The sequence below is a fragment of the Cryptomeria japonica genome, chromosome 5 (genome assembly GCF_030272615.1).
Source record: "Cryptomeria japonica chromosome 5, Sugi_1.0, whole genome shotgun sequence".
NCBI classification, from domain to species: Eukaryota; Viridiplantae; Streptophyta; class Pinopsida; order Cupressales; family Cupressaceae; genus Cryptomeria; species Cryptomeria japonica.
Window position 1 is genome coordinate 155,944,529 of NC_081409.1, and position 27,111 is coordinate 155,971,639.

General features: G+C 40.4%; 1 protein-coding gene across 1 annotated transcript in view; it reads right to left on the bottom strand.

Moving 5' to 3' along the window:
* The window catches only part of LOC131067636 (kinesin-like protein KIN-14I), a 220,913-nt gene that overhangs the window by 91,341 nt on the left and 102,461 nt on the right, over positions 1-27,111 (bottom strand). The window contains exon 9 of the mRNA XM_058002729.2: positions 4,293-4,457. Within this exon, the coding sequence (XP_057858712.2) occupies positions 4,293-4,457 (165 nt within the window). The remainder of the gene's footprint in view (positions 1-4,292; positions 4,458-27,111) is intronic.

Below are 27,111 nucleotides of genomic sequence, written 5' to 3' on the forward strand. Positions count from 1 at the left end.
AGGATCAATGGGCTACATATTTGATTGAGGGTTCTATACAGGATGATAGATATGCGGTGGTTAATGATCTTATCCTGTACAAGGGTAGGATTTATTTGGTACCCTCATCACATATCAAAGGTACTATCTTGAGGACATTCCAAGATGCACCCATGGCTGGACATCTTGGGTTTTTCAAAACATACAGGCAGATTAGTAATAGGTTTACATGGAGAGGACTGAAGGATGATGTGTAGAGATATGTTAGGGAATGTCTAGTTTGCTAGCAAAATAAGGATGAGCATACCCCTCCAACTGGATTGCTACAGCCTTTACCCATTCCTGACAGGAAATGGGAGAGCATCTCAATGAATTTCATTACAGGCCTACCCAAGGTGCAGGGTCGAGATTGTATTTATGTGGTGGTGGATAGGCTAAAGAAATATGCTCATTTCTTTGCTATTACATCTACCAACACAGTAGTACAGGTGGCAGACTTATTCTTTTGAGAGGTGTTTAGGCTTCATGGAATGCCTAAGAACATAGTCAACGACAGGGATAGTAAGTTCCTTAGTCTATTCTAGTAGGAATGTTTTCACGTGTCATGTCTGAAGAAGGCCGTCGGGCAGCGCATCACAGTATCCAAGGATCTACCACCCATCAACGAAGAAGGGAAACTAATTCTGGAGCCGGCGGAGATCATCGATGTCAAAGAAAAGAGGTTGAGATCACGCACAGTCAAGGAGTTCCTTGTGCGCTGGAAGAATCTACCCATCGAGGATGCCACCTGGGAAAGCGAGCAAATTTTGGAGCATCCAAGCCTGCAATTGCTTGAGGGCAAGCAATTTTTGGCCCGGAAGGACTGTGATGTCCCCGATATAATTAAATAATAAATTTAATTACTTTATTGTAAGGCCCCAAATTTAATAACAAATCTTTCGGGCCCTTTTATTTAATTAGATTAGGCAAGTCTTGGTTGGTCGTGTCGGCCCATTTGTAACCCTTCGGGAAGTTTCCCGGAGCCCATATATATGGCCGAGTTAGTCTTTGTCAGAGGTAGGCGAATTTTGGTATTTTCTCTTGTTTGTATAAATTCCAATTGGAGTTCAGCTTGTTTGTCATTTTGGAGGTGAGAGATCCTCCCTACTTGGCATCCGCAGTTCCGGTGGGAGTCCTCACCCTAGTCTGCTTCTGTTCCGAGTCTGTGTAATCTATTGTGCGATTATTATCAATATAATTTCCTGTGCATGTGCGAATATTCATTATCTACACCTAAGTCTCTTGTGCCTGTGATAATAATAATTCATTCCACTACGCTATACAAACTGATTAAGTATCTAAAGGGCTCGAGGGCGGATCTTGGCGAGCATACACCCACCGTATGGCCCACTACTGTACACCTCCATCCAACATCCACTGTACGGCCCACTACCGTACCCCCATCCAACTCCAACTGCACCTCTGCACCTTCACCATATGGTCACATTGTACTACCATCCCTCCTCACACCACCGTACATCCTCTGCACCGTAAGGTCTCCCTCACTCCACCGTACGACATTCACACCGTACTTCCACCCCTCACACCATCGTACAGTCTTCACTCCACCGTATGACATTTTCACCGTACGACCCTCTCCTCATTCCACCGTACAACCTTTTCCCTTGCCTCCCCAGCCACACCATACAGTCAGGGAACATTACAGAGCCCACAAGGGACTGCAGAGAAGGAGACGAGCAACTATTAAAAAGTGAAGCACCATCATGATGTGCTTTAGGAGAAAGAACCTCATTCATCCGGGTGCTCTTAGGTCCAGTGCTTTGGACCGGGGTGGTGAAGGGAGGGATTTATCCATCCTCCAGGGGATCGGGTTGAGCAGTAAGCATCAGTGTGATGTCCCCTTCTAGCTAGAGACATCACTCTAGCTTGTGATTAGCCTATCAGAGACCCTTGTAGGCTAGTAGGATTGGATAGAGGGTCACCTTGGCATGGAGATCTTCCGGGGGACAGAGCAGAGTACACTTCTGGATTGCCAGAGTTTGTTTATGATGAGTTTTGCTTTGAGTTTGGCTTGGCCAGGCTATTTTTAGCAGTTGGAGATGGACCCCAGCTATTTTTAGCAGACATCATGGTCATATGGGTGGTCAACTAGTGAGCTCCAGTTTCAGACGGCATAGCTAAATTCAAAATATTCGTGGAGTTAGACAAGTTTGAATGACTTAGCATTTATTATTAAGTGATTTAATAATAAAGTTATAAAGTGACTTTATATTATAATCACTTAACTTGAGGGTCAACTCATCATTAGACGGGGCCATGTTTTTAATTAAATTATCTGAGCCAGACTATTGAAATATTAAAATTAAATGCCCATTTAATGATTAAAATCATTTTTGACACCCAAAGTGAAATTAAATGAAATTACAAGCAAAATTGTAATTAAGAGGATTAGGGTACGACTTGCAAAAAGGATAAATAGCGTTGAGTTTGGAAAGAAGAGGATGGCTATTTTATTTTGACATTGTGAAATTGAAAGGGTTTTGCTCTGGAGACTAGGGTTTTCAGCCACCATTGGAGGACATAGTTGCTTCAATGTTCACCATCTGAGCTGATGAAATATTCAGTGATATTTGGTTTCAGGAAGACTTCATTCAGAGGTCTTATTTGCATCTAATTGCGCAAGATTGAAGAATAAATTCACGAGAAATTATTGCAGATTTATTGAAGAATTTTTTGGTGATTAACAAGTACGGTATGGATTGCTACAGTACCGCCGTACGGACTGCTACAGTGCCGCGTGAACAGTACCGCGTGAACAGTGCCGCCGTACGGATTGCTACAGTACCGCGTGAACAGTAATTTTTTCAAAAAAATTAAAATTTGCAGTTTGCAGATTTTTTTCAACTACTGGGACAGCAAAAATCAGGTTTTTATCTTACATTGTAATGAATTTGTTTTCCAGGCATATTGGCCATAAAACAGAACAAACATTCCCTTGATAGTCTCGTAAATTAATTCCAGCAGTAATATTATTGTTTCAGTATTATTTTAAGCATAGGAGTTTATTCCAATATTGTTTCATTGCTCATTATTACCAAAAAAACACAAAAAAATCTATAAACATTCAAAAACCAAAACAAATTCAAATCTACTGCATTCAAAAGAAACAATCAGCAGAGGAGAGCCAAGTTGGGTTCTTACAATCAGTGAGATAAATAGTTCAACTGGGGGATTAATAGTAGTCTGTTTGGGCAAGATTTCCATTATTTTAAGGATCTGCTCAATGAAAAAGTAGTCACTCCCAACCTCCAATTGCGGATGAACTGGTTGTTTTTAGTGCTTATGTTTAATTTTAATTTTGCATGCTTACACTTTAAATATGAATACATAACATGAACACTATATAAAGCAAGACGTTATGATAAATCTACATAGTCTATACTCTATTCAACTTACCCTACTAAACATTTATAAACACATTAAAGACATTGAAATATTGGAAAATGTATCAAATGGGTTATATTGAATTTGATATGAATTTTAGTACCAATGATTGCATAAACCATAATTACCGAAGTCTTTTCTTATTTTTTGTGTTTTGTGACTTGTTAAGGGTTGATAAATAAAATTCATTCATTATTGTGATTTTTCTTTTATAAAGAAACATTCAATAATTTTTTATGTAACAACAGACCTAATAGCATGTTGTATCAACCATTGATTTATTTTAAAATCAATTTACTTTCGGCTTCAAAAGCTATGTTAAAAAATAACAATTCTTAGATTATGAAGAGAATTGTGTGATAAACAGACAACCCAAAATCTCAACTTATCCAATTCAAGTTTAACTATTGTTACTAGATCTTCTCTAATTTGGTTGTAAGTCTTGACCTTGTGTTTCCAACATGGTACATTAAAAGATAATAATATCTTTTATTATGTCTATTTCCATTAATACCAAGCTTCATCACAAAGCATACACAGTATGATACATTATTTATAACTTTTAGTGGGTTCAATTACTCTTTCCCATTTTTAGTTTTGTGAGTTTTGATATTTTAAAACATGAAAAATAGATATCATAAACATCACCTAAGTTTTGCAATTATAATTGCTGCATTGCATATTCCTTCATTAACATACAGAAATCAAGATAAATCAAAATAAAAGAACAAACATTAAGAGTAGCCTCTCACATAGCTGAGTGAAATTAGAGGATGTGCAAGAACTAACACGGAATGAAATCCACAAGCGACATGATATAAGATGTCAACAAGAAGATATCGAAAACAGAAAATAAAAATTTGAATAACCTGAAGCTCAGATTCTCTCTCTTCCAATAACCTCCTCAAATTTTCTCTTTCATTGATAATGTCCATACGTTTCTTCTTCTCTGATTGCAAACTATCTTTGAGACCATGTAGTTCTTCTTTTAATTCCCTTTCTCTTTTCTCCTTCAATCGCATATCCTCTATTATCTACAAGAGCAAAAATAAATGAGTCTATATATCTTATCCTATCAAAACAAGATCAACTATATATAAGGATGCAATCTATTTAGCCAATTTTACAAATTTGACATACTACATCTATCCTTTTTTGTGAGGCCTCAAGAAGTTTTGACATCTCATCGATATGCTTTTCATAGGCTTCAATAGCAGGAGGTTTCACATTTGATATTATTGTTGTACCAGAGTTCTTAACAGAATCACTTGAAACATTTCTTGCATAGTACTTCATTGTCATCTCATTTAAGTATGTTTGCAGTACCACACACATATCTTCACCCTACATAAGTTTTACCAATAGAAAATTAGATATCCAGTCATGAATTAAAACAGAGAGAAAATGATTAGTTTGGGTTATATAGAGTGACCTGTAATCAAATTTCTATATCATATGAATGGAATAACCAACTTTACAAATCACTAATACACAAAAAGAACACTGAAAATAACAGCAGAATAGATCCATTCATTTAGAACAAAATTAGTAGAAATGATACCAAATACTAAATTACTATCTAATATTTGTAGCATAGTGAAGCTATGGTGACCCCATTATTCCAATTAGACTTACCACTCCTTTCATTATTAAATATAGAGATAATCAAATGACGAAGTCAAAGGTTATGCACACCACAATTCAGCCACTCCATAAATTGATAAACCTGATATATCAAGGGTGTAACATGCCCTGCCTCTTCAAAGATTTGTTCTTCTAAACACTAACCATGAATGCTTATACATAAAGCCTTCATCTTCCCCTGTAGCACCTTTCTTCGACAAGTACTTACACTCATGGGGTGTTCCATGATTATGTGATGTCCTTGATATAATTAAATAATAAATATAATTACTTTATTGTAAGGCCCCAAATTTAATAACAAATCTTTGGGGCCCTTTTATTTAATTAGCTTAGGCAAGTTTTGGTTGGTCGTGTCGGCCCGTTTGTAACCCTTCGGGAAGTTTCTCAAAGCCAATATATATGGCCGAGTTAGTCATTATTGTAGGTATGCGAATTTGGTATTTTCCCTTTGTTTATGCGAATTCCAGTTGGCATTCAGCTTGTCTGTCATTTCGGAGGTGAGAGATCCTCCCTACTTGGCATCCGCAGTTTCGATGGGAGTTCTCCTCACCCTAGTCTGCTTCTGTTCCGGGTCTGTGTAATCTGTTGTGCGATCATTATCAATATAATTTCTCTTTGCATGTGTGAATCTTCATCTAAGTCTCGTGTCTGGAATAATAATTTCATTTCTTTGTACGAACTGAGCGTTTGGAGGGCTCGAGGTGGAACTTTGCGGATATTCACTCACCGTACGACCACTACCGTACACCCAGCCTGCATGACCACATTAACTCACCATACGACCAAACATCAACCGTACGGTCAAAGCAAACATACCCCCGTACACCCCAAACACTCACCGTACAATCAAGGCAACATATCACCGTACACCACCTTCACCGTACGACCTGCCTTCTTCCCACCGTACAGCCTACTTGGTACCACCGTACGGCCTACCTCACACCACTGTACGGCCTATTTCGCCCACCGTACAACCCTTACACCGTACGGTCTATCCACCGTACGACCTTCCTCTGCTAGTTCAACAGTCGTTGCCAATTCACCGTACGGTCAGGGAACATTACAGTGGTATCAGAGCCAATGATCTTGCCAGCCTGTCGTGTAGTGGATGCAAGTGTACACTAGAAGGAGGTACCATTCGATCGATCGAATGAGGGAACCACAGGATCCTGGAACAGAAGTCATGGCACTATTCAGGGAGCTAACCAAAAGCCAAGCTCAGCTCAACGACACCCTAACTAGAGCAGAACAACGACAACAAATCATGGAGGAAACCTTACAACAATTGGCCTTGGGAAAAACGAATGGAGAACAGAATGGACAGGGCGATGATTCGGTCACCGGAAGGTCAAACGTCCAACGCTCACATTCACGACCGTTGATGCCGACTTTTCCTTAGAAATTAGAAGCGCCACGCGGGGAACAAGATGTAATGTCCCCTTTTCTAGGTGACATGAGATGAGCAGGGGTTGACCTACCATTCGAGTTCCCGTAGGTCAATGACATGGTTAGGGGACTCATTCTGAGGGTTATGGAGCTTTGCAAGGGCTCTGTGAGCCATTTTGGACCTTCAGACAACAGTTCCTACATTTTAGGGAGGTCTCCTATTTTTTAGGGAGAACTGGCAGTTGACTGAACGACCACTTGGGGGACCAAGGAGTAAAGCAGGATTCTTTTGAGCAGTTACAGGTGTTTGGAGAGAGGTTCCTACTTTTTAGTGCGATTCCCTACTTTTTAGGAGGTTGTGGCAGTTTCCATATTTGAGGTTCCACGAGACCATACCATGGTTTCAGTTTCAGGAAGATAGGGTGTGTTTCCTAGTTTCTAGGAGCATCCCTAGATTTTAGGGATGGGACTGCCAGTTGGCCCATCTTGTCCGACATCAGTCACAGACAGGTGACAAAGTCAAATTCATGTTTGGTTGGTTATTTTGGGCTATTATTGGATTTATGGAAATATTTTATAATATTTAAATATTTCCTAAGTTAGCGATTAAATAAATTAAAATAAGGCTATGTATATAGCCATTTCGGAGTAATAAGGGGTTTTTGGCTTCATCTGGTTTGTTATGCCTATGTGTTATAGCTTGTTGGAAAGGTCTTGAACTTTTCTACATGATTCTCACCTCCCGGAGTCTTTTTGGATGCTTGAAGCTATTTCTTCGCAATAAAGTGATATTTTTCTATAGTTTGACGCCATAATTGGGAAAGTGTCACTTTAATTATAAAGCGCAAGCTTTATTATTCTTTAGGGTTCGACTTGCAAAGGGAAAGGAGTTATAAGGAGATGAAAACCTAATTAATAGCATCTTTGATCATTTTGAAACTTGCGAATTTGGGAATTGCTCTCGAAGAGTGATTTTGGTCTGGAACGTAAACCCCAGGTCTGAACTTGCTAGGACGTAGCCCTCAGTAGGAGTTGATAGTGGATTTATCTAGGATTGCACAGAGATTGTCAGAGGTAGAAGACACATCTTCTTGGCTTGAAGATTCAACATGCGTATTGGGGATTTCAACAGGGCGGCTGGTCTATTTCAGCTGGCACGTGATTTGCAGCAGCTTCCACGCCTCCTTTGCAACCACGCCTTGTTTGTATGTTGGCTTGAAGGGTTGTATTCAGCTTATTTGGTCTTCCTTGTTCGTTGCCAATAATATTCCTCCATCTGGCATCAATCCAGATTGAGAACAACTCCAAATAAATGTATGGATTCTTGCTGAATACAAAACTACCTTATTTTCCTGGTATGATTTGCAGTATTTTCAGATTGCTTAAGTGTTCTTACATATGAACATTGTTTACTGTTTTATTTCACAGTTGTTGCTATTTATCAATTACTTTACTTATAACATCAAAACCCAAAAAGAAACAATCCATTTCTGCAACTTCTATCTATTCTATAAGATCACCAGAAAATTACAAAAATATAGTATGTTTAATTAAGAATTTACAGCAGCAACAGCAAAAGGATCCTTTCGGGATCTTTCACAAGAGCCCACCTTTCAGGAGATGCGAGCACAATTGAACCATGATTGGAGGGATGCAAATCTCGAGGGGGACATATCCTTCAAGGATTATGTGGAGCTCCGGATGAAATACTTGGGCGATAGAAGTCGGGGCCATTATGGACACTATAACCATGACCTCAAGCGGAAGGTTGGCAAGATCAACCTATCATCCTTTGATGGGGCCGGAGTGACCTCGGCACGAGCCTGGGTTCAAAAAGCAGATACTTACTTCCAACTCAACCCGATGCCTGAAGATGAAGCTATAAGGTTTGCAGCACTCCACTTGGAAGGGGTCGTGCATGAATGGTGGCATCATGGAATGGTCACTCTTGGCCATGACCAGATAACCTCCTATGTCGAATTCACAGAGAAGCTCATAGATTGATTTGACGGGAAGGATCCAGAACTCAATTTCAAGGAGTTGGCGCAACTAAAGCAGTGGGGATCTGTTCTAGAGACTATCCGTATTGGTAACTGACATCTCAAAGCAGAGATTGGTGGTCTTGTTCATGGACGGATTGATGGAACCACTGAAAGGTTGGGTGAAAGGGTTCGACCCAAGCACGCTCACAGAGGCAATAAAAAAGGCCTATAACATGGCAATATCTTCCTCTTCCAGAAATTTTGCACATACCAAACCACCTTTCGTTCCGAGGGAGAAGGATAATAAACCCTTTTCGAAGGGGTCATCGCTCGATGAAGCCACAAGACAAGAACTCAGAAGGAAGAAGCTTTGTTTCACCTGTAGGGAACCATGGGAACCAGGACACCGATGTTTGGGCAAAGGAAAGATTCACTATATTGAAGTGATGTCCGATGGAGAAGAGGAGCATGAGGAAAGTGAAACCCCAAGGGAAGAATCTGCCGAAGAAACCAGTGTGGCGGAGAGAATCTCCACGTTGGTGCGGAGGGGTGGCGTCATTGCCACACTGGCAGGTACCCCAAGGTGCAGTGTATTTAGAGTACGTGGTGCACTCCAAGGGCAATGAGTTCTTGTTATGCTCGACAGTGGGGCCTCGCTCAACTTCATAAACTCATCACTTGTCACCCGAAGGGGTTTGTGTACAAAGGAGCATGAAGGGTTCGATGTCAAGGTGGCAGGAGGCAATCTCCTATCATGCACTCACCTGGTTTCACAACTGAGCATCACCATGGGAAATTACACGGTGACCGATGATTTCTTTGTTGTAGATCTGGATGACACGGATGTCATATTGGGCATTCAATGGATGGAGACCCTCGACCAGTACACACAGAGCTTCAAAAGGATGGAGTTCTCATTCGAGGTGGATGGTAGGAAGGAGGTTCTCAGGGGAATGTTGAATGGCGACCTGAGGGAGATTTCCGCCAAAAGGATGGAAGCCATCTTCAGACATGATGAAGTTGTCTGGGCAACACATTGCTTGATCTCAACAAAACCTCTTAAAGAGCAACCAACTTACTATCGGGATGAGGGACTTCAGTTAGTTCTGGATGAGCATAGTTTGGTCTTCGCTGATATTCCACCTGGTATACCCCCACACCGAGGGTTTGAGCACACCATCGAGTTGGAGGAAGGAGCAAAACTCGTGATCACCACACCCTATCGCCACTCGAAGAAGTTCAAAGATGAGATAGAGAAAACGATCCAAGAACTCCTCGATAAAGGATGGATCCGGCCCAGTTCTAGCCCCTTTGCGCTCAGACGGGTCAGGGGCCGTGACTCGCCTGACTCGCTGAGTCAGCGAGTCACTCTCTAACTCGCCGAGTCCAAGCTAACAGTTAGCAAGCATTTCAAGATTATCTCAGTGATGATTTGCAAGAGGTATTGATTAAGAAGTTCAACCATTTTTGAAACTCAATTATCATTGATAAAGAGATATTATCAGATTAAGAAGTATGCCAAGAGATGAAGTACATATTGATATATGTATTACAGATCGATCATGCATGAAACAAGGATGTGAGTAATTGATGAAGACACCATGGGGTCAATTTGATCAAGAGACATGATCATGGCATAAGAAGGAACGATTAATACAAGATAGGTGATTTCAAATAGTAACTAACAAAAGCGATTAAGAGGATTATGAACACATAATGATAGCGATCAGACAAAGCATGGAGATGGTGCGATTAAGGATGACTAAGTTAACTGCAATTAATTAGAGAAAGGGGTGCGAGTGCATTAAGAGAATCCATGTTATGAAGAGGTGTGATCTAGTTATGAGGAAACATGATTAATAAAGGACATATCTCTTTGAAATTTGAATGCAACCTTTTCCAACATATAAGATGAAAACTGAACTCCTCCTCCAAAGCATTGAATTGGACTTTGTCTTCTTTATTTGTATCCTATTTGGATCGGCTCTCTTGAGCATTTTTCCTTTGGCATAGCGGTTGCATACATCAAAGTTTATATCAGAAATAGCACCAAGATAATTGCATATTTATCAAGTATAAATCTGAGACAGCAATTCATACTTCATCAATAGACATGAAAGGGAAAGTTTATCAGCATAATACCATTGTCAAGTCAGACATACCTTGCAAACATTATTTCTATAATTCAAGAAGGAGATTCAAAGCATATATTCAACGATTGCTATATCAGAGAGAGCAGAAATCTCATCTAAATTTGCAGATTGAAACATCTAATTGACAGTATATTCCACATTATTATATCAGACAAAGCGGAGTTGCAGAGCAGAGCTTGCATAAGCATCATCGAACATATTAGGAAGAGCAGAGATAATCCATCTATACATAAGATTGACTGCATTGAACATAGTATATATATATATTTACTGATCAAGATCATTTTGCATACACCTAATTGTCAAATCAGAGATAGCAGTGATATTGACTTAATATTATCATATTATAAGTGGAAATCATTGTGTATCAAATCATTCTTGCATTGATTATCCTTATTTATAAGTAGTAATAGCGAAATTGAGAAAAGAAGTCTCTTGCAATTGATTTTAATGAGTTAAATGTTCTTTTTTCATAAATAATAACTGAAGGGCACAATACAAGTGTTGTCCGAGCACAATACATTTTGTGGTTATTTTGCATTTTCCTTAAAATGGAACATTACATACACATGCATATATATGATATGTTTACATAATGTGTGTGTGTGTGTGTGTGTGTGTTTGATATGTGTATATAATGTACCCATATATATACACTCCCTGACTCGCCGAGCTGCAATTTACATTTCTACGCATGTGATGGATGTATGTTTATGTATGTGATCAAATTAGCTTCTATTTGATGATGTTATAGTGTCTTTAAGCTTAATTCAATAATGGGTGTATGAAACAAGTTTTAAATCGTTTTAAATCTCTAAATTTAAAGGGTTTTCTTATTTTGCCCAGTCCGAGCCGAGTCCGAGCCAAGTCATGAGCCAAGTCAGCCTTGCCAAGTCAGAGCTGAGTCTGAGTCTAGGAACTTTGCTCGAAACATTGATATTCTTTGTGCTGTGGTTGTATTCTTCACCTGGTTGAATTGATGATCACCATGTTTGTGCTTAGCCTTCATCTTCCAGCTTGATCGCGATCGCATCCTCAATTTACGTTTCAGGTTGCCACCTAAGCTCTTCTCAACGACGTCAATCTGCAAACAATTGATTTCGACCTGAATTAATCACTTTGAAAAATAAAATGATTTTAACAAATATTAAATGTTTTCAAGGCAATGTCAGGCTTTGTCTTAGCGAATAAGAGGGAAAATAAAAAATATTCACTTTTTAAATTAATTTGAATCCCCTCTTTTCTCTTTGTACTTGGCCCATTCACTGAAAGGGGAAAACTCGGCTCTTAGGTGCGAATGCGAAAAATCATTTAAAAATATTTCATTATTTGCCCTAGGCGAAATTTCAGCATTATAAGGCGAAATGTGAATTTTAATACAACATGCACTCCTTGCAACGTTTACCTCTACCTTTTGGAGAGAAGCTCGGGTTTTTGAAGAGAAATGTGAGAATATTTTAGCAAAACCATCGAATTCTTTTAAATGCCCTTTTACTTTAATATGAAATTCGGCCATTTTGGTTAAACTGTGCGATTATCTTATAAATGTCTCTTCTTGGGTGCAAAACTCGGGCTTTTGAGAGGGTTTGGGTGATTTTACTTTAAACGCCTTCTTACACTTATGAGGAATTCGGCCATTTTATTGAATAGCGTGACTTTGGTTTGGCTTGCAAAATGCATGAAAATTCCGAACTTTGTTTTGCTAGTTCCTTCATCGCTTCTTAGGGGTTTTTTGTCGGCATATTCATCAAGGAACTTATCGGCAATTTTGGATTATTTGAAATGAAAGTAAATGCCCGATGCTTAATCCTTTCTTGTCTTCGCCCTGGCTCGGGGAGATTTCGGCGGCTACAGAGCAAAACTAAGACAACATACGCAACCACAAGTGAGAAAATATCGACTTTGGCCTTCACAATTTTCATTTTTGCCTTATGCATTCAATATTATACCTGGGTTTGAGTGGTTCTTCCTCTTCTAGCCAGCTCTAAAGAAAACAGCTTACCCCTTGCTTCCTCATAATTTTGGAGTACGGCCACAATGAGGTCTCTCACCTCAACCTTGGGTATGATCCTTAGCGATGCCCTCCATGACCTCTCCATTAGGATCTAAGTAAGAATCCTCGAACTTAAAGCAAGGGTTGAGGTAGTAGCTTGCTGCATGAATGGGTTGGTGGAGCTAATTGTTCCACCTGTAATCAATAATTTCCTAGATGGGATCTAATTTGAATCTATCCCCCATGTAGTAATTTTTGATAGACTCCTTGGCCCTATCCATGGCCTCATAAACATACCCCATTGGGGTTTGATCCCCATCTACCAAGCAGAAAACTCTAACCAAGGGATCCGACACCTACAATTGAAAAATACAAATTACAAAAAGATTAATTATTGAAGTTACAAATTAATAATGAGACTTGAATCAAGAATAATTAAATATTCAAGTTTTGAAGTTACCTTCACAATCTCTGCAGCTCTTTGTGCAAATAAGTTGTCGAAGACTATGCATGCAACACCCTCTCCTTCAGGCTTCTTTAAATAAGGTGAGTTTAGCCATGCTTGACTCAAAAAAATTTGTTTCAAATCCGTCAATGCACCAAAAAAATTTTGCAACATCAAGAAAATTGTTGCAAACCTTGTGACACCCGCTCTTACCAAATCTCTCCCTTGGGTGTGCTCTCTCATCAAGTGAAGAGCCCAGGGATGATTGTAAATATATTTTGTGATCCTCCTTGCATCTTCCACAACTAGTGTCACCCAATCAAGTTTTCCTATGTCCTCCCAAAGAAGGTCAAGGACATGTGCTACACAAGGTGTCCAAAAAAGAGTGGGGTGCCTATCTTGGAGGATTCTATCTGCTGTTGCATTATCCATGATCATTTGTACCACATTCTCAACTGCCACCTCTATGACACTTTTCTCCAACATTAGAGCCAAAGTTTCAGCATTTTTCACCTTGTTGGAGGCATCTACTAATTTCAAGAACACCACATTGATCTTGCAAGCAACCAAAAAATTAATTATGGTGCAGTTTTTGCCATCTATCCACCCATTGGAAAGAATATTGCAGCCATATTTTCTCCATTCTTTTTTTTCGTCCTCCACCACTTCTTTTTCCCTATCAATTGCATTTGTGCGCAACCTACAAGAACAAAGTGAAATTAGGTCTTAGTACACAATTTTGATTTAATAAACAAGAAAAACATTTAAAAATGAAATCAAGTGGACTATTTACTAACCTCCCACCCAAGTCCTTGCGAGAAGGGGCCTTGTATCCTTTTCCTAAAACTGTCAATGCGGTAACGAAATTAAGCCAATAAGGATTGTCTACCACATTGAATGGGATGTTGTTGAAGTACCAAAAATCGGCACATGCAATGTCTGTTTTCTCATGCACCTTCCTATTCCATCCAGTTGCCTCTAATGATGGTTGTGCTCCAGGTGTGTTCTTGGGCACAAAATAATTACTTAAAGGTTGTGCCACTGATGGTGATGCAGCAGGTGCTCTACTAGAAGAAGCAGAATTGGTGGCCAAGGTGGTGTTGGGTGTGCGGATACGTGGGCCACAACGAGAGCCCACTATGCCCCGAAGTGCTGCTTCTTCTTCAAGAGGTCAATTGAAAACCTTGAGATTCAGCTATGGTTGCTCTCATGGCTAGTTTTGTTCTCTCCCTTTGCAACTTTTTCTCTTCCCTAGCTGCAAGTATGGCATTAATATCTCTTTTTATTTCTTTATTTCTTTTGTGGCCCCAAGACATGCCCTAGCATCATGTTTCTCGATGCCTGCAAGGTGGTATTTGAGGCACTTTATGCCTCCATGAAATATTCTCACATTTAATGCATATCACCAACCCAGGTTCCAGTCCTTCAAAGGCATACTTTCAAGCCCTATCTCTAGCACCTTTAGGATAGGTGCCTACATATCCAAATGGGCATGCATCTACTGATGGGGTAGACCCTAAAGCTGAAGTTGAACCACCTATATTTGCCATTATAAATTAATGGTTAACTATTAACCTACACATACAATGTGAAAAGAAGTTAATATTTTAGTTAAACAATTTAGCAAACTATCTAAATTAGTTTAAATAATTTTAGACATCATTGACAGTTTGATTTTTTTTTAAAAACTAGAGATTCTTCAAAAAGCAGTGAAAAAATCAACAAAAATTGTCAAAATGGTGTTAAATCTTGTTCCAATGACTCTAAATAAATTTTGACTACTTAGGAATGATTTCCTATTCATCTAGATGCAACAAAAATTCAATAAAATGTTTTAAAAAAACATAGCAAAAAAAATCAAAAAACCTACCTGGGAATCTAATTTTGCTTCAAAAACCACTTCAAATCCACTTATAATTGACAAGAATCAATGAAAATAAGATTGCAAATGCTTGGGAGGGCATTTTTCCCCTTAGCAGCAAAGTAGCAAACACAAATTGATTGAATGAACCTTTTTTTACGTTTTCTACTTATGAACTTGAGTGGCTGAGTTTTTAACACAGACTCACCGAGTTTTTGCCAAAACTTGGCAAGTCAACTCAACGAGTCAATGGCTTAAATACAAGCCTCAAGGAAAAACTTGCAAGTTTTTAAAATCTCGCCGAGTTTTCTGCGAGTAGTTCATCCATGGATATTATATTGTAACTTTCATTATGGGATCTTTCAATGTTCCCATTCCACTATATATATATATATAACCATTATTCCATTATTTTTTTATAGTTATATATGTGAAGTGTTACATAGACAATGGTCTATGGAAATTACATTGTAACTTTTATTATGGAATATTTTAGTGTTTTCAAATAAGAATTTGTATTGTTATTTAGAGAATGGTCTATGGATATTACATTATAACTTTCATTATGGGATCTTTCAATGTTGCCATTCCACTATATATATATGTAATATCCCAGTTATTTTTTATTTTATTTTTAGGCCAACAATAGTCATCAACAAACAGATAACCCGTTAAGGTTAGAAATCATAAACTGAAACATACTGGAAAAGTAACCCTTCCAATTTTTGATCACCAAGGGCCCAATGTGGTAAGGTGAGAGCATACAGTGTTGAGCAGATCGTTAGCTCAATTAACTAGAAACAATTCAATGCTTGGGCGGCAAGCCAGCCCATTCCGCTTATCTAGCGCGAATGCAAGAAACTTGGCGGTGAACCAGCCAAGTGAGACACACAAAGGTACGAATCACTCAACTGCAATATTTCAGCAGGAGGACTAAAATTACATAACAATCTCAACTGAACCGCTTATGCAGCAGGAGGACCATTACACTCAGACATCACTTGACCACTTATGCAATGGGAGGACTGAAATTACAAATTTACTTAATAATAGGCGGCAAGCTAGCCTCTTCCACTTTTCAGCGGGATGAGAATTACAAATCAGAATTGGTTAGTAGTACTACTACTCAACCTTACAAAAATAAGATGATGAGAGGAGAGTAATGCTGAATATCCAAATAAGAACATGAAATTCTGCTAACATCAAATCTGCAGGCTGGAATTGCAAAACCAACAGCCTAATGAATCACTAAAAAGCTCACAACTCTCTCAATACATATCCAAATCACCCAAAATCAGTCCCAAACCCACACTAGACTAGCTACGATGACAACCAACCAAAGACAAGCTACCATAACTCCCTTATTATTTTTGCACGCATCCCAATGCACTTCAAAAACCCACGCCTAGCTTAGGAATTTTGATTTTGTCTAATAAATTCAAAGCTCAACCAAAGATGCCACAAACTTACAGTGTATATCTCCAGTACTAGGAAGGATGAAAGAGCCAATACCCATAATGGTCAGTCACTCCAGCAGAGAGGTATGATCGAAAATGCACTTCAGCCACAGGCAAACCAGCAAGTTCCAAAATCGCTCCAAACACCAAAAATGACTAAGATACGCACTGAGAATATAGTAGATTACAGCACACAACTAGGTACTATGTTTCAAGTACGAAACCAGGAAGCACTAGGGAGACGCACTCCGAAGCCTCAAAGTTCTGATGCCAATCCGGCAGCATAACAATGCAAATTTTCAAGATGCCAAGAATGGGAGCCCAAGGCTCTTATTTATAACCTCATATCACCAAATTCAAATGCAAATGCTTCAAATTCATCTTTCCCCATTTGCATTTCATTACATCTCATGTGGACCCCAAGGGTGGCGCCATTCCACAAGTCAAACCTCACGCCAAAAAGCAAGGACCACGATTTTTACTTGGCAAACATTTGAGATGAAATAAAATAATATCTCCATTAATAATTTGACGTCCCCTTCTTAGACATAAATTTCGCCTAGCACTTAGGAGATATTAGGCATTATTCCCAAAGTCAATAAATCAGTAGTAACTAATCAAATTAATTAAATATTAAACCTTAGGATAAGGAAATAATATTTAATTATGTCACTTATGACTCCAATACTGATTATTGTCAAAACCATGATGAAGCTGAGCCAGGAAGACCACTGAATTGTTGCAGGATCAGGACCCTGTCCACTGCCAGAAATAGAAATATGCCATACTGCCACTTACTAAAAATAGTAAGTCATGAACTACTGCTCCGAAAAGCATGATCTTTGCGCCCAGTGAAAGAGCATGGAGATCTTAGTAGGACAGTATCACCAAAATGGCCAACCCCTGACTTACTAAAAATAGTAAGTTCTCACCTCATCAATGTTGGACCCTCGTCAGGAATAGGCTAATGGACCACTAGAAGGTCATCAACGAGAAGGGGACATTACAGTCTGCCCTCCCCAAAATTGCTTGTCCTCAAGCAACTGTAAGGTTGGATGCAGTAAAATCTCCTCATTTTCCCACGTAGCATCCTCTGCTGGTAGATTTTTCCATTTGATCAAGTATTCCTTGATCACTCTTCTCCTCAAAGATTGTTCCCTGAAATCAAGGATAGCTTCAGGAACCAAAACCAACTGTCCCTCCTCGTCAAGCGGAGGTAACTCAGCTGAAGCAATAACATTATGTCCTAGAGCCTTCTTAAGGCGATACACATGAAATACATTATGGATCCTGCTGCTTGCTGGCAATTCCAACTCATACACCACCTCTCCAATCCTCCTGCTGACTCTGAAAGGCCCATAGAATCATGGCTTCAATTTCTCAACCCCACTCTTCTTGAGAGTAGACTGCCTGTAGGGCTGGAGCCTCAAATAAACCATGTCACCCACCTCAAAGGTGCGCTCAATTCGCTGTTGATCAGAATACAACTTCTGCTGAATCTGTGCATGCTGGAGATTGTCCCTCAGAATCCTCAGTATATCTTGACTTTGTTGCATCATATCCTTTGCCTGAGGGGTCCTGCTATCACCAAATACCAAGTCCGCGAAGCTAGGAGCTTCATAACCATATAGTGCCATGAATAGTGACATCCGAATGGACATGTGATAGGAGGAATTGTAGCAATACTCTCCTAGGTGAAGCCATCTCACCCATGTATTCTGCTGCTCCGAGACATAGTTTCTAAGATAACCTTCCAACCACTTATTCACTATCTCGGTCTACCCATCAGTTTGGGGGTGATAACTGGTGATTGGAGTGAGCAAAGTACCACACAATCTGAAAATCTCCTGCCAAAAAGCACTTAGGAACTTGTTGTCCCTATCACTCACAATGTTCTTCGGTAACCCATGTAATCTGAACACCTCCTGGAAGAACACTTCAGCAACTTGAGCTGCTGTAAAAGAATTGGTGATGACAAAGAAATGAGCAAACTTTATGAGTCTGTCCACCACCACATAGATACTATCCTTCCCTTGAGCCCAAGGCAACCTCGTGATGAAATCCATGGAAATACTTTCCCATTTTTGACCGGGAATAGGCAAGGGTTGTAACAAACCAGCTGGTAGACTGTGCTCATCTTTGTTCCTCTGACATGTATGACACTACTTAATGTACTTCCAAACATCATTTTTAAGTCCCTTCCAAGAAAATCTCTCCTAGACCTGCCTGTATGTTTTGAAATAACCTTGGTGACCAGTGAGGGGAATGTCATGGAAAGTCTTCAAAATCTTCTCTTTTAACTTAGATTCAGCCACTATGAAGATTCTTCCCTTGTATAGTAACAATCCTTCAACCAATTTGTACCTTTCATCATGAAAAGTACCTTCTATAAGGCTAGTTGCAAACTGATTTTTGGCATAATCAGCAAGCAACAATTCTCTCCAATCAGCAGTAAGCTCGCATAGTGAGCTTAAATGGGGTCTTCTGGATAAGGCATCCGCCACAACATTGTTTTTACCCTTAACATACTCAATATCGAAATCGTAAGCCTGCAGCTTACTCACCCACTTCTATTGTCTTTCATTCAAATCTTTCTGATGCATGAAGTGTTTAAGACTATTGTGATCAGTCTTAACAATGAATTTACTCCCCACCAGATACTGCCTGAACTTCGCAAGGGCATGCATTATGGCAAGCATTTCCTTGTCATAAATTGAATACAGCCTTTCAGGACCTCTCAATTTCCTGCTCTCAAAGACTATAGGATGCTTATCCTGCATGAGGACTGCACCAACACCTTCTCTAGATGCATCACACTGCAACTCAAACGGTTTGGTGAAATCAGGCAATGCCAAAACAGGGTAGGAACTCATGATCCCCTTAAACTGCTCAAACACTGTCTGTGCCTTTTCAGACCATTCAAAAGCTCCTTTCTTTGTAAGATCTGTGAGGGGGGCAGCCAACTGAGAATATCCCTTCACAAACCTCCGATAAAACCCACACAAACCCAAAAATCCCCTCAAATGTGTTATGTTCTTGGGAAAAGGCCAATCAATGATGGCTCTAATCTTTTCAGGATCCACCTTCACACCACCTGCACTGATAATGTGACCAAGGTAGAGCAACTCTTCCATCCCAAACTCACATTTGGACTCCTTGGCAAACAAGGATTCGGATTATAACATGCTTAACACCTCATGCAATTGCTGTAAATGTTCTTTCCAAGATTTGCTGAATATGAGTATGTCATCAAAGAATATCAAAACAAACTTCCTTAGCTGTTTGTTGTGCGTTGCACACGCTCCCTGTCGCCGACAGGGTCCCCCTTCCTTTTTTGGGCCTTTCTGTCTTTGCCCTGTTGAGTTCCGCACAAAGTTTCTCGCGTCCTTTCAAGCAAGCTTGCGATCAGTCCGTGAGATGATGATGTTGAGCGGAGGAGCTTGTGAATCTGTATGGTCAGTTGAGCCCTCAGGCACCAATTCCAAGAGGTTGTTTAAGCTTGTAAAATCGCCTTGGATAGGCGTGGGATGATAGAGACTGGTGAAATTCGCCAAGTAAGGGATAAAGTGTTTGAAGGTCGCATGAGGATCCAAAGACGCCAATTTTCGCATAAGAATAATGGGAGAGATTACATGATGTTTTTTAGAGGTTTACGGGATTTGTATGAATGGCAATTTTTGCCAGCTGAAAGGTAAAAGAAGGGCAAAATCTTTAAAGTGCCTCAAGGTGCCAAAATCGACAAAATGCCCAAAAGGGCCGAATTTCGGACCTTTAGGCTAAAATGTCAGAAAATGTGAAAGTATGCAAAATGCCCAAAAGGGACGAATTTCGGACCTTTAGGCTAAAATGTCAGAAAATGTGAAAGTTTGCAAAATGCCCAAAAGGGCCAAATTTCGAACCTTTAGGCTAAAATGTCAGAAAATGTGAAAGTTAGCAAATGACCAAAAAGGTCCAAAATTGACAAAAGGTGTGAAAGGGCCGAAGTTTGCAAAAGCACTTAAAGTACTGAAATTTTCAAAAGGCCTCCATATCCCCAAAAATCACGATTTGAAGGGAAAGCAGGAAGAAAGTAAAGTTTGAAAATTAACAAGAGCCCCAAAATCGCCGAAATTGGCAAAACGTGAGAAAGGTCCGAAGTTGACAAACCACACCCAATCGCCAAACTTCGCGCAATGGAGGAAAATCGCAAGGATTTAAAAGGTTGAAAAGAATCATCAAAAACGCCAAAGTTTGAAGACCCCCACCCCAAATGCCAAAATCGCAATTTTCGCAAACTGCCGAAGTCAGGGTAAGATCACATGAAAGGGGAAATGGCGTAAGGTTTGGAGGGTAAACCCAAAGAGCACAGTTTGAATTAAAGGTAAGATCACGATTTTTAGAAACGTTGCAAACTCAGTAGACCTCGTAATGGCTCACCGTAGGGCAGAAACGTGAATCTTCATAATCTGAAACCCTCTCCATTTTGCTGAGGATCGCGTAAGATAAAATCGCGAAGTTTTATGAGCCTTGAAAAGTAAAACGCCATTAACACCATTCTCAACGCCGTAAAATCATGAGGTTAGAATTCGCCAAAACCACCAAGATGATAAAGTCGCTATATCTAAATGTGTAAATCTGCATTTTCCTTCCAAACCATAGGCGCAAAATTTTGAATAGGGAGTTAACCGTTGAAATTTAAATTGCAGACTCTCCCATTCAAAATTTGGAATTCGTTCTTGCAAGGCAAATCATGCAATTTCTCGCCATTCACTTTCATCAGGTAAGTGTGCTTTACCTCTCTCAATCGTCTGAAATATTTGCAAATTGGATAGATGTGTGTGCAAAAAATTGGTTAAAATGTTTAAGTCTTCAAATTCGCATCTTTTTCTGTTTGTAAGGCATCATGCAAAGCAATTGAAATCAGAACTTACTCCTAAGAATCAGCTAGAAAATGCATTTTCAAACTTAGGAAAATTTCTCAAGCTTTGTCCATTTTGAAATTAATGACTAAGTGTAAATCCGCAATCGAAAAGCTTCATAAATATTCATGTTTAAATCAATCAAGCTTTTAGCCAACGAAATCATGTTGTTCTTTCAATTCGGGTTTTCTTTGAATTGATCCTTGAATGCTGGCATATTCTTTATCTAACCCGCTTTACTTCCTCTATATCGCCTCGTAATCCACGTCCGGTTGTGCAGGATAAATGCCTAAATCTGCAGTAGAATCATCAAAGACGCCTACTACAGCTGAGACATCGCGAGCATCCAAATCAAATATCCCTCGCAAAGTCGAAAGGATGAAATACCAGTATCAAAGAGGGGGACTGAGGGAGTCAAAAGTTCAGAGTGTCTGGGACAAAGTTGGTGATACTGACCTAGGCCATATCAATATCCAAGATTTCAGAAGCCGAGTCTTCTCCCCTAATGCCTATGGCAAGCCTAGGCAGATGATGGAAAGTGGCATTGTCCAAGCAGCGGGATTTCCCCTAGCAGTGCAAAACTATGAGTTAGTAGTGGAGGCTGCCCGACATTACCAACCAGGTTCCAGATTGGTGCTCTTCGAGGACATGGTCCTCGCTAACTTCCCTCTTGAGGCCATTGGCAACGCATTTGACATTCCCTTCCCAAACAACCCTATAGCAACAACTATAGATGAAGCGCAGGGGGCATATGATATGAATCCTACCAGATGCAGAACGTTGATAAATGAAGAGTGGTGCAGGGAGAGAAGACCCCCAAGCATCAGAATTGGAAAAAAGACCCCAAGAAGCGACCTTCACAATGAGCATGGGGACATGGTCACATTGCTCAGCAAGGTTATGGGACTCCCCAAATCCAACTGCTTTGAAGAATGGATGTTTTACTTCATAGAGCAGGTCTTCGCTGGGAAATCCAAGTTTGACTAGGCCCAGATCATAAGCGACAACATCCACACTCAGCTGATCGAACTTGAGGCAAAGAAGTACTTCACTATGACATCCTATTTAGTCTACATGTTCGCCAGGAACCAGCCGCTGCCAGGTTTGATAATGAAAGGTCAAATCGGGAATGGACCTGATCAAGTAAAAGTATACGATTGTTACCCACAGCTACACTATCAGGATATAGCTTAGAGGGAAAAGAACAGCCCGACCTATGCAGTTGACCAGTATGAGCGTGTCAATGACGCCTTCACAATGCGCTTGGTCAGGCTTATGTAGGGAGGATTACACATAAGGCTCTCAGAGCAAGCTACTATTCTAGTATAGAGATACGGAGCCTGGTTCATCCAGTTCCCAAGGTTCTCCTACATCCAGATAGCTGGCTTCGATGGTGCCCCTCTCCGGCTTCCACGGTACCCAACCGACAAGATAGTTCTTATGGAGGTCGCAAGGCAGTCAAGTCTGGCCGGTAGCTTACTCAGAGACAGCAAGCAGGCTGGATTCGCATTCCCCATGATTATAGGCAACCAGGATGTCCATCTAAAGACCCCATCCCAGGCGAAGGAATCCTTTGCAGAGCTGGCCTCCTATGGCCTACAGGAGCATTTTCCAAGGAAATGCTTCGATCATGACAATCTAGCGAAGAGAGCCTATGGCAGGCGGTACAGAGCAAAAGAATCAGTTGAAGATTATTGGAAAAACTGCTCTGATGACTATGAGGTCTGAAGGCGTGAATATTCAAGGCTGAGTGTGCAGCAAATGCGACTCTGAATATCACCGGGTCCTAGATCGACTCGCAGATTCAGGAAATTGCTTGCAAGTCCAAGAATTTGAGGCAGTAAGGCATCTTTTGCCAGGCGTTGATTGGTCGCAGGACCCGATCACTGATTTTGAGGCAGTCATGGCAGCCCCAGGAAGATACACTGACCAATGGTTGCATCAACAGATTGAGCGACTAATTCATGAAGGAGTCCAGTTCACTTACCACTTAATGGGTAACCTTGATTCTCAGTCCTCCAGAGATGAGGGAACTTCCAATGCACCTAAGGAAGAGATTGAAAAGCCTGAGAAAAGGAAGAAGGCTAAGGCCAGTAGAGGAACTCGGACATCCAAAAGAACAAGAAGGGAAAAGATTCCCATTAGGAGACCAGAGGTCACTTCATCATCAAAGGACCCTTTTTCATCCGATGATGTAGTAGAATTGGATTATATACCTGTTCCGCCTTCCCAAAGTGACATTGATGCATTTGGAGCTGATGATCCTCCCACACCTGACATGCTGGACGCCGAGCTAAGAGTAATTGAATCAGCTGAACCAGATAACCAAATTAAGAAAGGAGAGATTCCATCAAATCAGGGGATCGAAGTACATGAACCCACCCAATAGAGCCGCCATGAATTGCTTCTCCATAACACTACAAAGGATGACTCCACTGTTGAAGGAGAGCAAAAGACAGATAATACCCATGGGCCTGAAAATACTGAAGAACAACCGTCACATGAAGGCACCGGGCAATTGTTCGGTGAAGTGGGGGAAAACTCGGCTGCAAGCAAAGAACTCAGCACCTCCTCTACTCCTATAGCGGAACAGCTGCAAATTTGTGATGAGACGACTGAAAACATCAAAGAACAGAGTGCAAACTTAACCATAGCATCAACCCAGACTATACCTCAAGAATGGTTAATTGCCCAAGCCCAACGCAAGGCCACCACAAAGCCACCCATCGATTTGGAGGACATCTTCTCACGTATAGATCAAGCTAAAGCCAAGGGGAAGAAAAAGCCCAAGGCATATTCCAGAATAACCAAAGATGAGCAAAGGAACCGTACTCTTCACATCGCCACCCCGCCTGTAGACAAGCCAGCAAATCAGATTACATTGGCTGATTATAGCATCACGACTGTCCCCATCGGACGAGCCACTAAGGAACAAGAAAAGGAGGAGTTCAAGGATTCAGTACAGAACATACTCAAGCAACTTGAAGAGATAACAACTGAAAAGAACATGTATCAAGCTTGTGCTGAGCAGGCCGAGGGGTACATTGATCAACTCCTGAGGCCATTACACAATGCTTCTGAATCCCACATTCCCTCAACGGCATTGGCACAAAGAACTACAACAGAATTTGAGGGAGTAGGGGATACTGCAAGGGCCGTCAGAGAATGGATACAAGGCATCAAAGGGAGGGGAGAAAAATCCTCAAAGAAGTAAAAGAAATGGCCCACCATCAAGAGACCACCCTGGTTAGACTATTGGAGGTAAAAAGGGAATCCCTCAGAAAGCATGAAGTGGCTGCCACAACTCTTCCCCTCGTAAGAGCTCTCTTTTGGACCCAGGCACAGATCCCCACACTCTCCGACATCCTGCACCCCCATGATATCGGCATTTTCAAAGAATGGTACTGGACTATCACCATGAAGAATGACACAAGAGAAATCATTGATAAAGAACACGATGCATGCAAGACAATTCTGAAAACCATGCAAGAACTCGGCAAGAAGATCCTTTGATCAATGGTCTCGGGATGGCAAAATGACCTGTCCAATGAAGTGATATAGCTGGACTGGGAGGAAAGACTAAGGACGGATAGGATCACCTATTCCGCTAGGGACCTGAGTTTTGCTGGTCAATTCCATTCAGACATGTTGTGCTTCGAGCATAAGCGTTCCAGCTGGAAAGATGGTTTGAAGCACGTAGACCAATACCTTGAAGGCATGCAGTATAAAATTCGTCATCCTCCTATGCCTCCATTCAGTTTGCTATTCAAATTGTGCCTCAGGTTCCAGGAATATGTTCGTGAGGAACGTACAGCAGGTCGGGACCTTTGGTAAGAATATTTGCACGGCGAGGATGAATTCCTGGAAAAGGGATGTGAAGCTGAAAAGGAAAAAGTGCTCTCCTAAAGTGCTTTTTTCCTTTTGATTTTGAAAAGTGCACTTTTTGGCCAAAGGGTCATATTTGACTTCCAAGTCAACTAAATGTAAACTTTATGTATGTGCCTTTTTGATTTATTTTGGATAAGTTTTAATTACCTTTTTGGGTAGTTATTACTCCCTTTGGGGTAGTTGCTGATATTTACCCTCCATTTATGGGTATGGGTAATATTTTGTAAGGATGAATCAGGGCCTCTTGTTTAGATTAGATCTTGGCCATTCATCCGTTTTTGAAGCCTATTTAAGGGACTGGTTTTCCCTCATTTTGTAAGAAGTTCATGGATTGTTGTTGAAGCTCTGGCGAAATTTACAGGATTTAATGCAAAGTTAAGACTGTGTCAAGTTTCCTTGTGAGTGCATGGTCTCCTTTTCCATTAATTTAGAAATTTCAGTTATGTTTCCTTCCTTTATATACCATTTTCTAAGTAAACATCTGATAGAATCCTCGTTGTTCATACCATTAGGGAATGGCTGATTGTCTTTCCTACTGCATGGTTAATCTGAACCCTTCATATGCTTAGTTTGGTTATTGAATGCTCACTTAATGAATGTTAAAGTTCTGATGTTGTATGTAATAGCATGAAAACTCAGTTTTCCCTTGAAGATCGCATTAGATTGATGCAAGTATTGTGCTTAAGTGGCTGGTAATGCTTAATCTAGTTATTTGGAGGTGTCTGTCTGTTTACTGAATCTGCTATCTTAGTTAAATAACTTAGATTTTTTGTACCTCTCTCTCCCTATCTCTCCTTTTTCCCTTTTTTTTTACTAAGAAGAATCCGCACTCCTGCTGAAAATAGTATTAACCTAGCTTAAACCATTCGATAAGCAAGACTATTAAAGTTCTAGGGAACTCATCCAACAATTGCCTATTTTATCGTAAGTCCCCTTGTGTTTCCAGCAAAAAACACAGCAAACCACTGAGTAATCCCGCAATCAAGACCTGACAAACGAAACCTTGAGGTTGTCCCCTTTGATCAAACATGAGAAATAGCATTAGGGATTTCCTTATCTCAAGAGAGGATAGGATACTCAGCGAGTACATTCTATTCTACATTGGCTATATGGCGTTTGCAGCAATGCGATTTCAGACACGACAACACTGTTCTTGAAGATTTTGTTCATGCATGACTGAAATGTAGCAGGTGTATTAGTCAAGCCAAAGGGCATGACTAGGAACTCAAAATGCCCAAAGTGGCATCAAAAAGAGGTCTTCTCTACATCTGATGCTCTCATTCTAATCTGATGATACCCCGACCTGAGGTCAATCTTGGAGAAGAACACTGCACCATGTATCTCGTCAATGAGCTCATCAATTCTTGGAATAGGATACCGATTCTTGATGGTTTTCTGATTCAGGGCTCTATAATCCACGCACATGTGCATGGTCCTATCCTTCTTTCTCACCAAAACAACAGTCAAAGCAAAGGGGCTTTTGCTAGGCCGTATGTAACCCATGTCAAGCAATTCCTGAATTGCTTTCTCAATCTCATCCTTCTACTTCTTAGGATATCGGTAAGGAGTAGTCATATGAAATATTCCGAGCCAAAAAAATTTTTGGTTTTTCAATTTACAAACTCAAATAAATGCACCCGTTAAGGTTAGAGGTTAAACCAAAACGTGCTGAAGCAACTCTAACCAGAATGTACACCAGGATCCCGATGTGGGCAAGGTGTGAGCATTGGTCAGAGGATCTAAAACAAAATGCTTATGCAGGAACTCTAACCAAGAATGGCGCCGGTGATGGCGAGCATATGGTCAGAGGATCTTCTACCTAAATGCTGAAAGGGAACTCGACACCAAGTATGTGCTACCCAATCCAGTGTGGAGTGAGGGGCGACCATATGGCGGAGTAATTACAAATAACAATGCTTGAATGAAATAACTGAATTGCCGAAAGGGACTCAACACCCAGAATGTGCTTTCTAACCCGAAC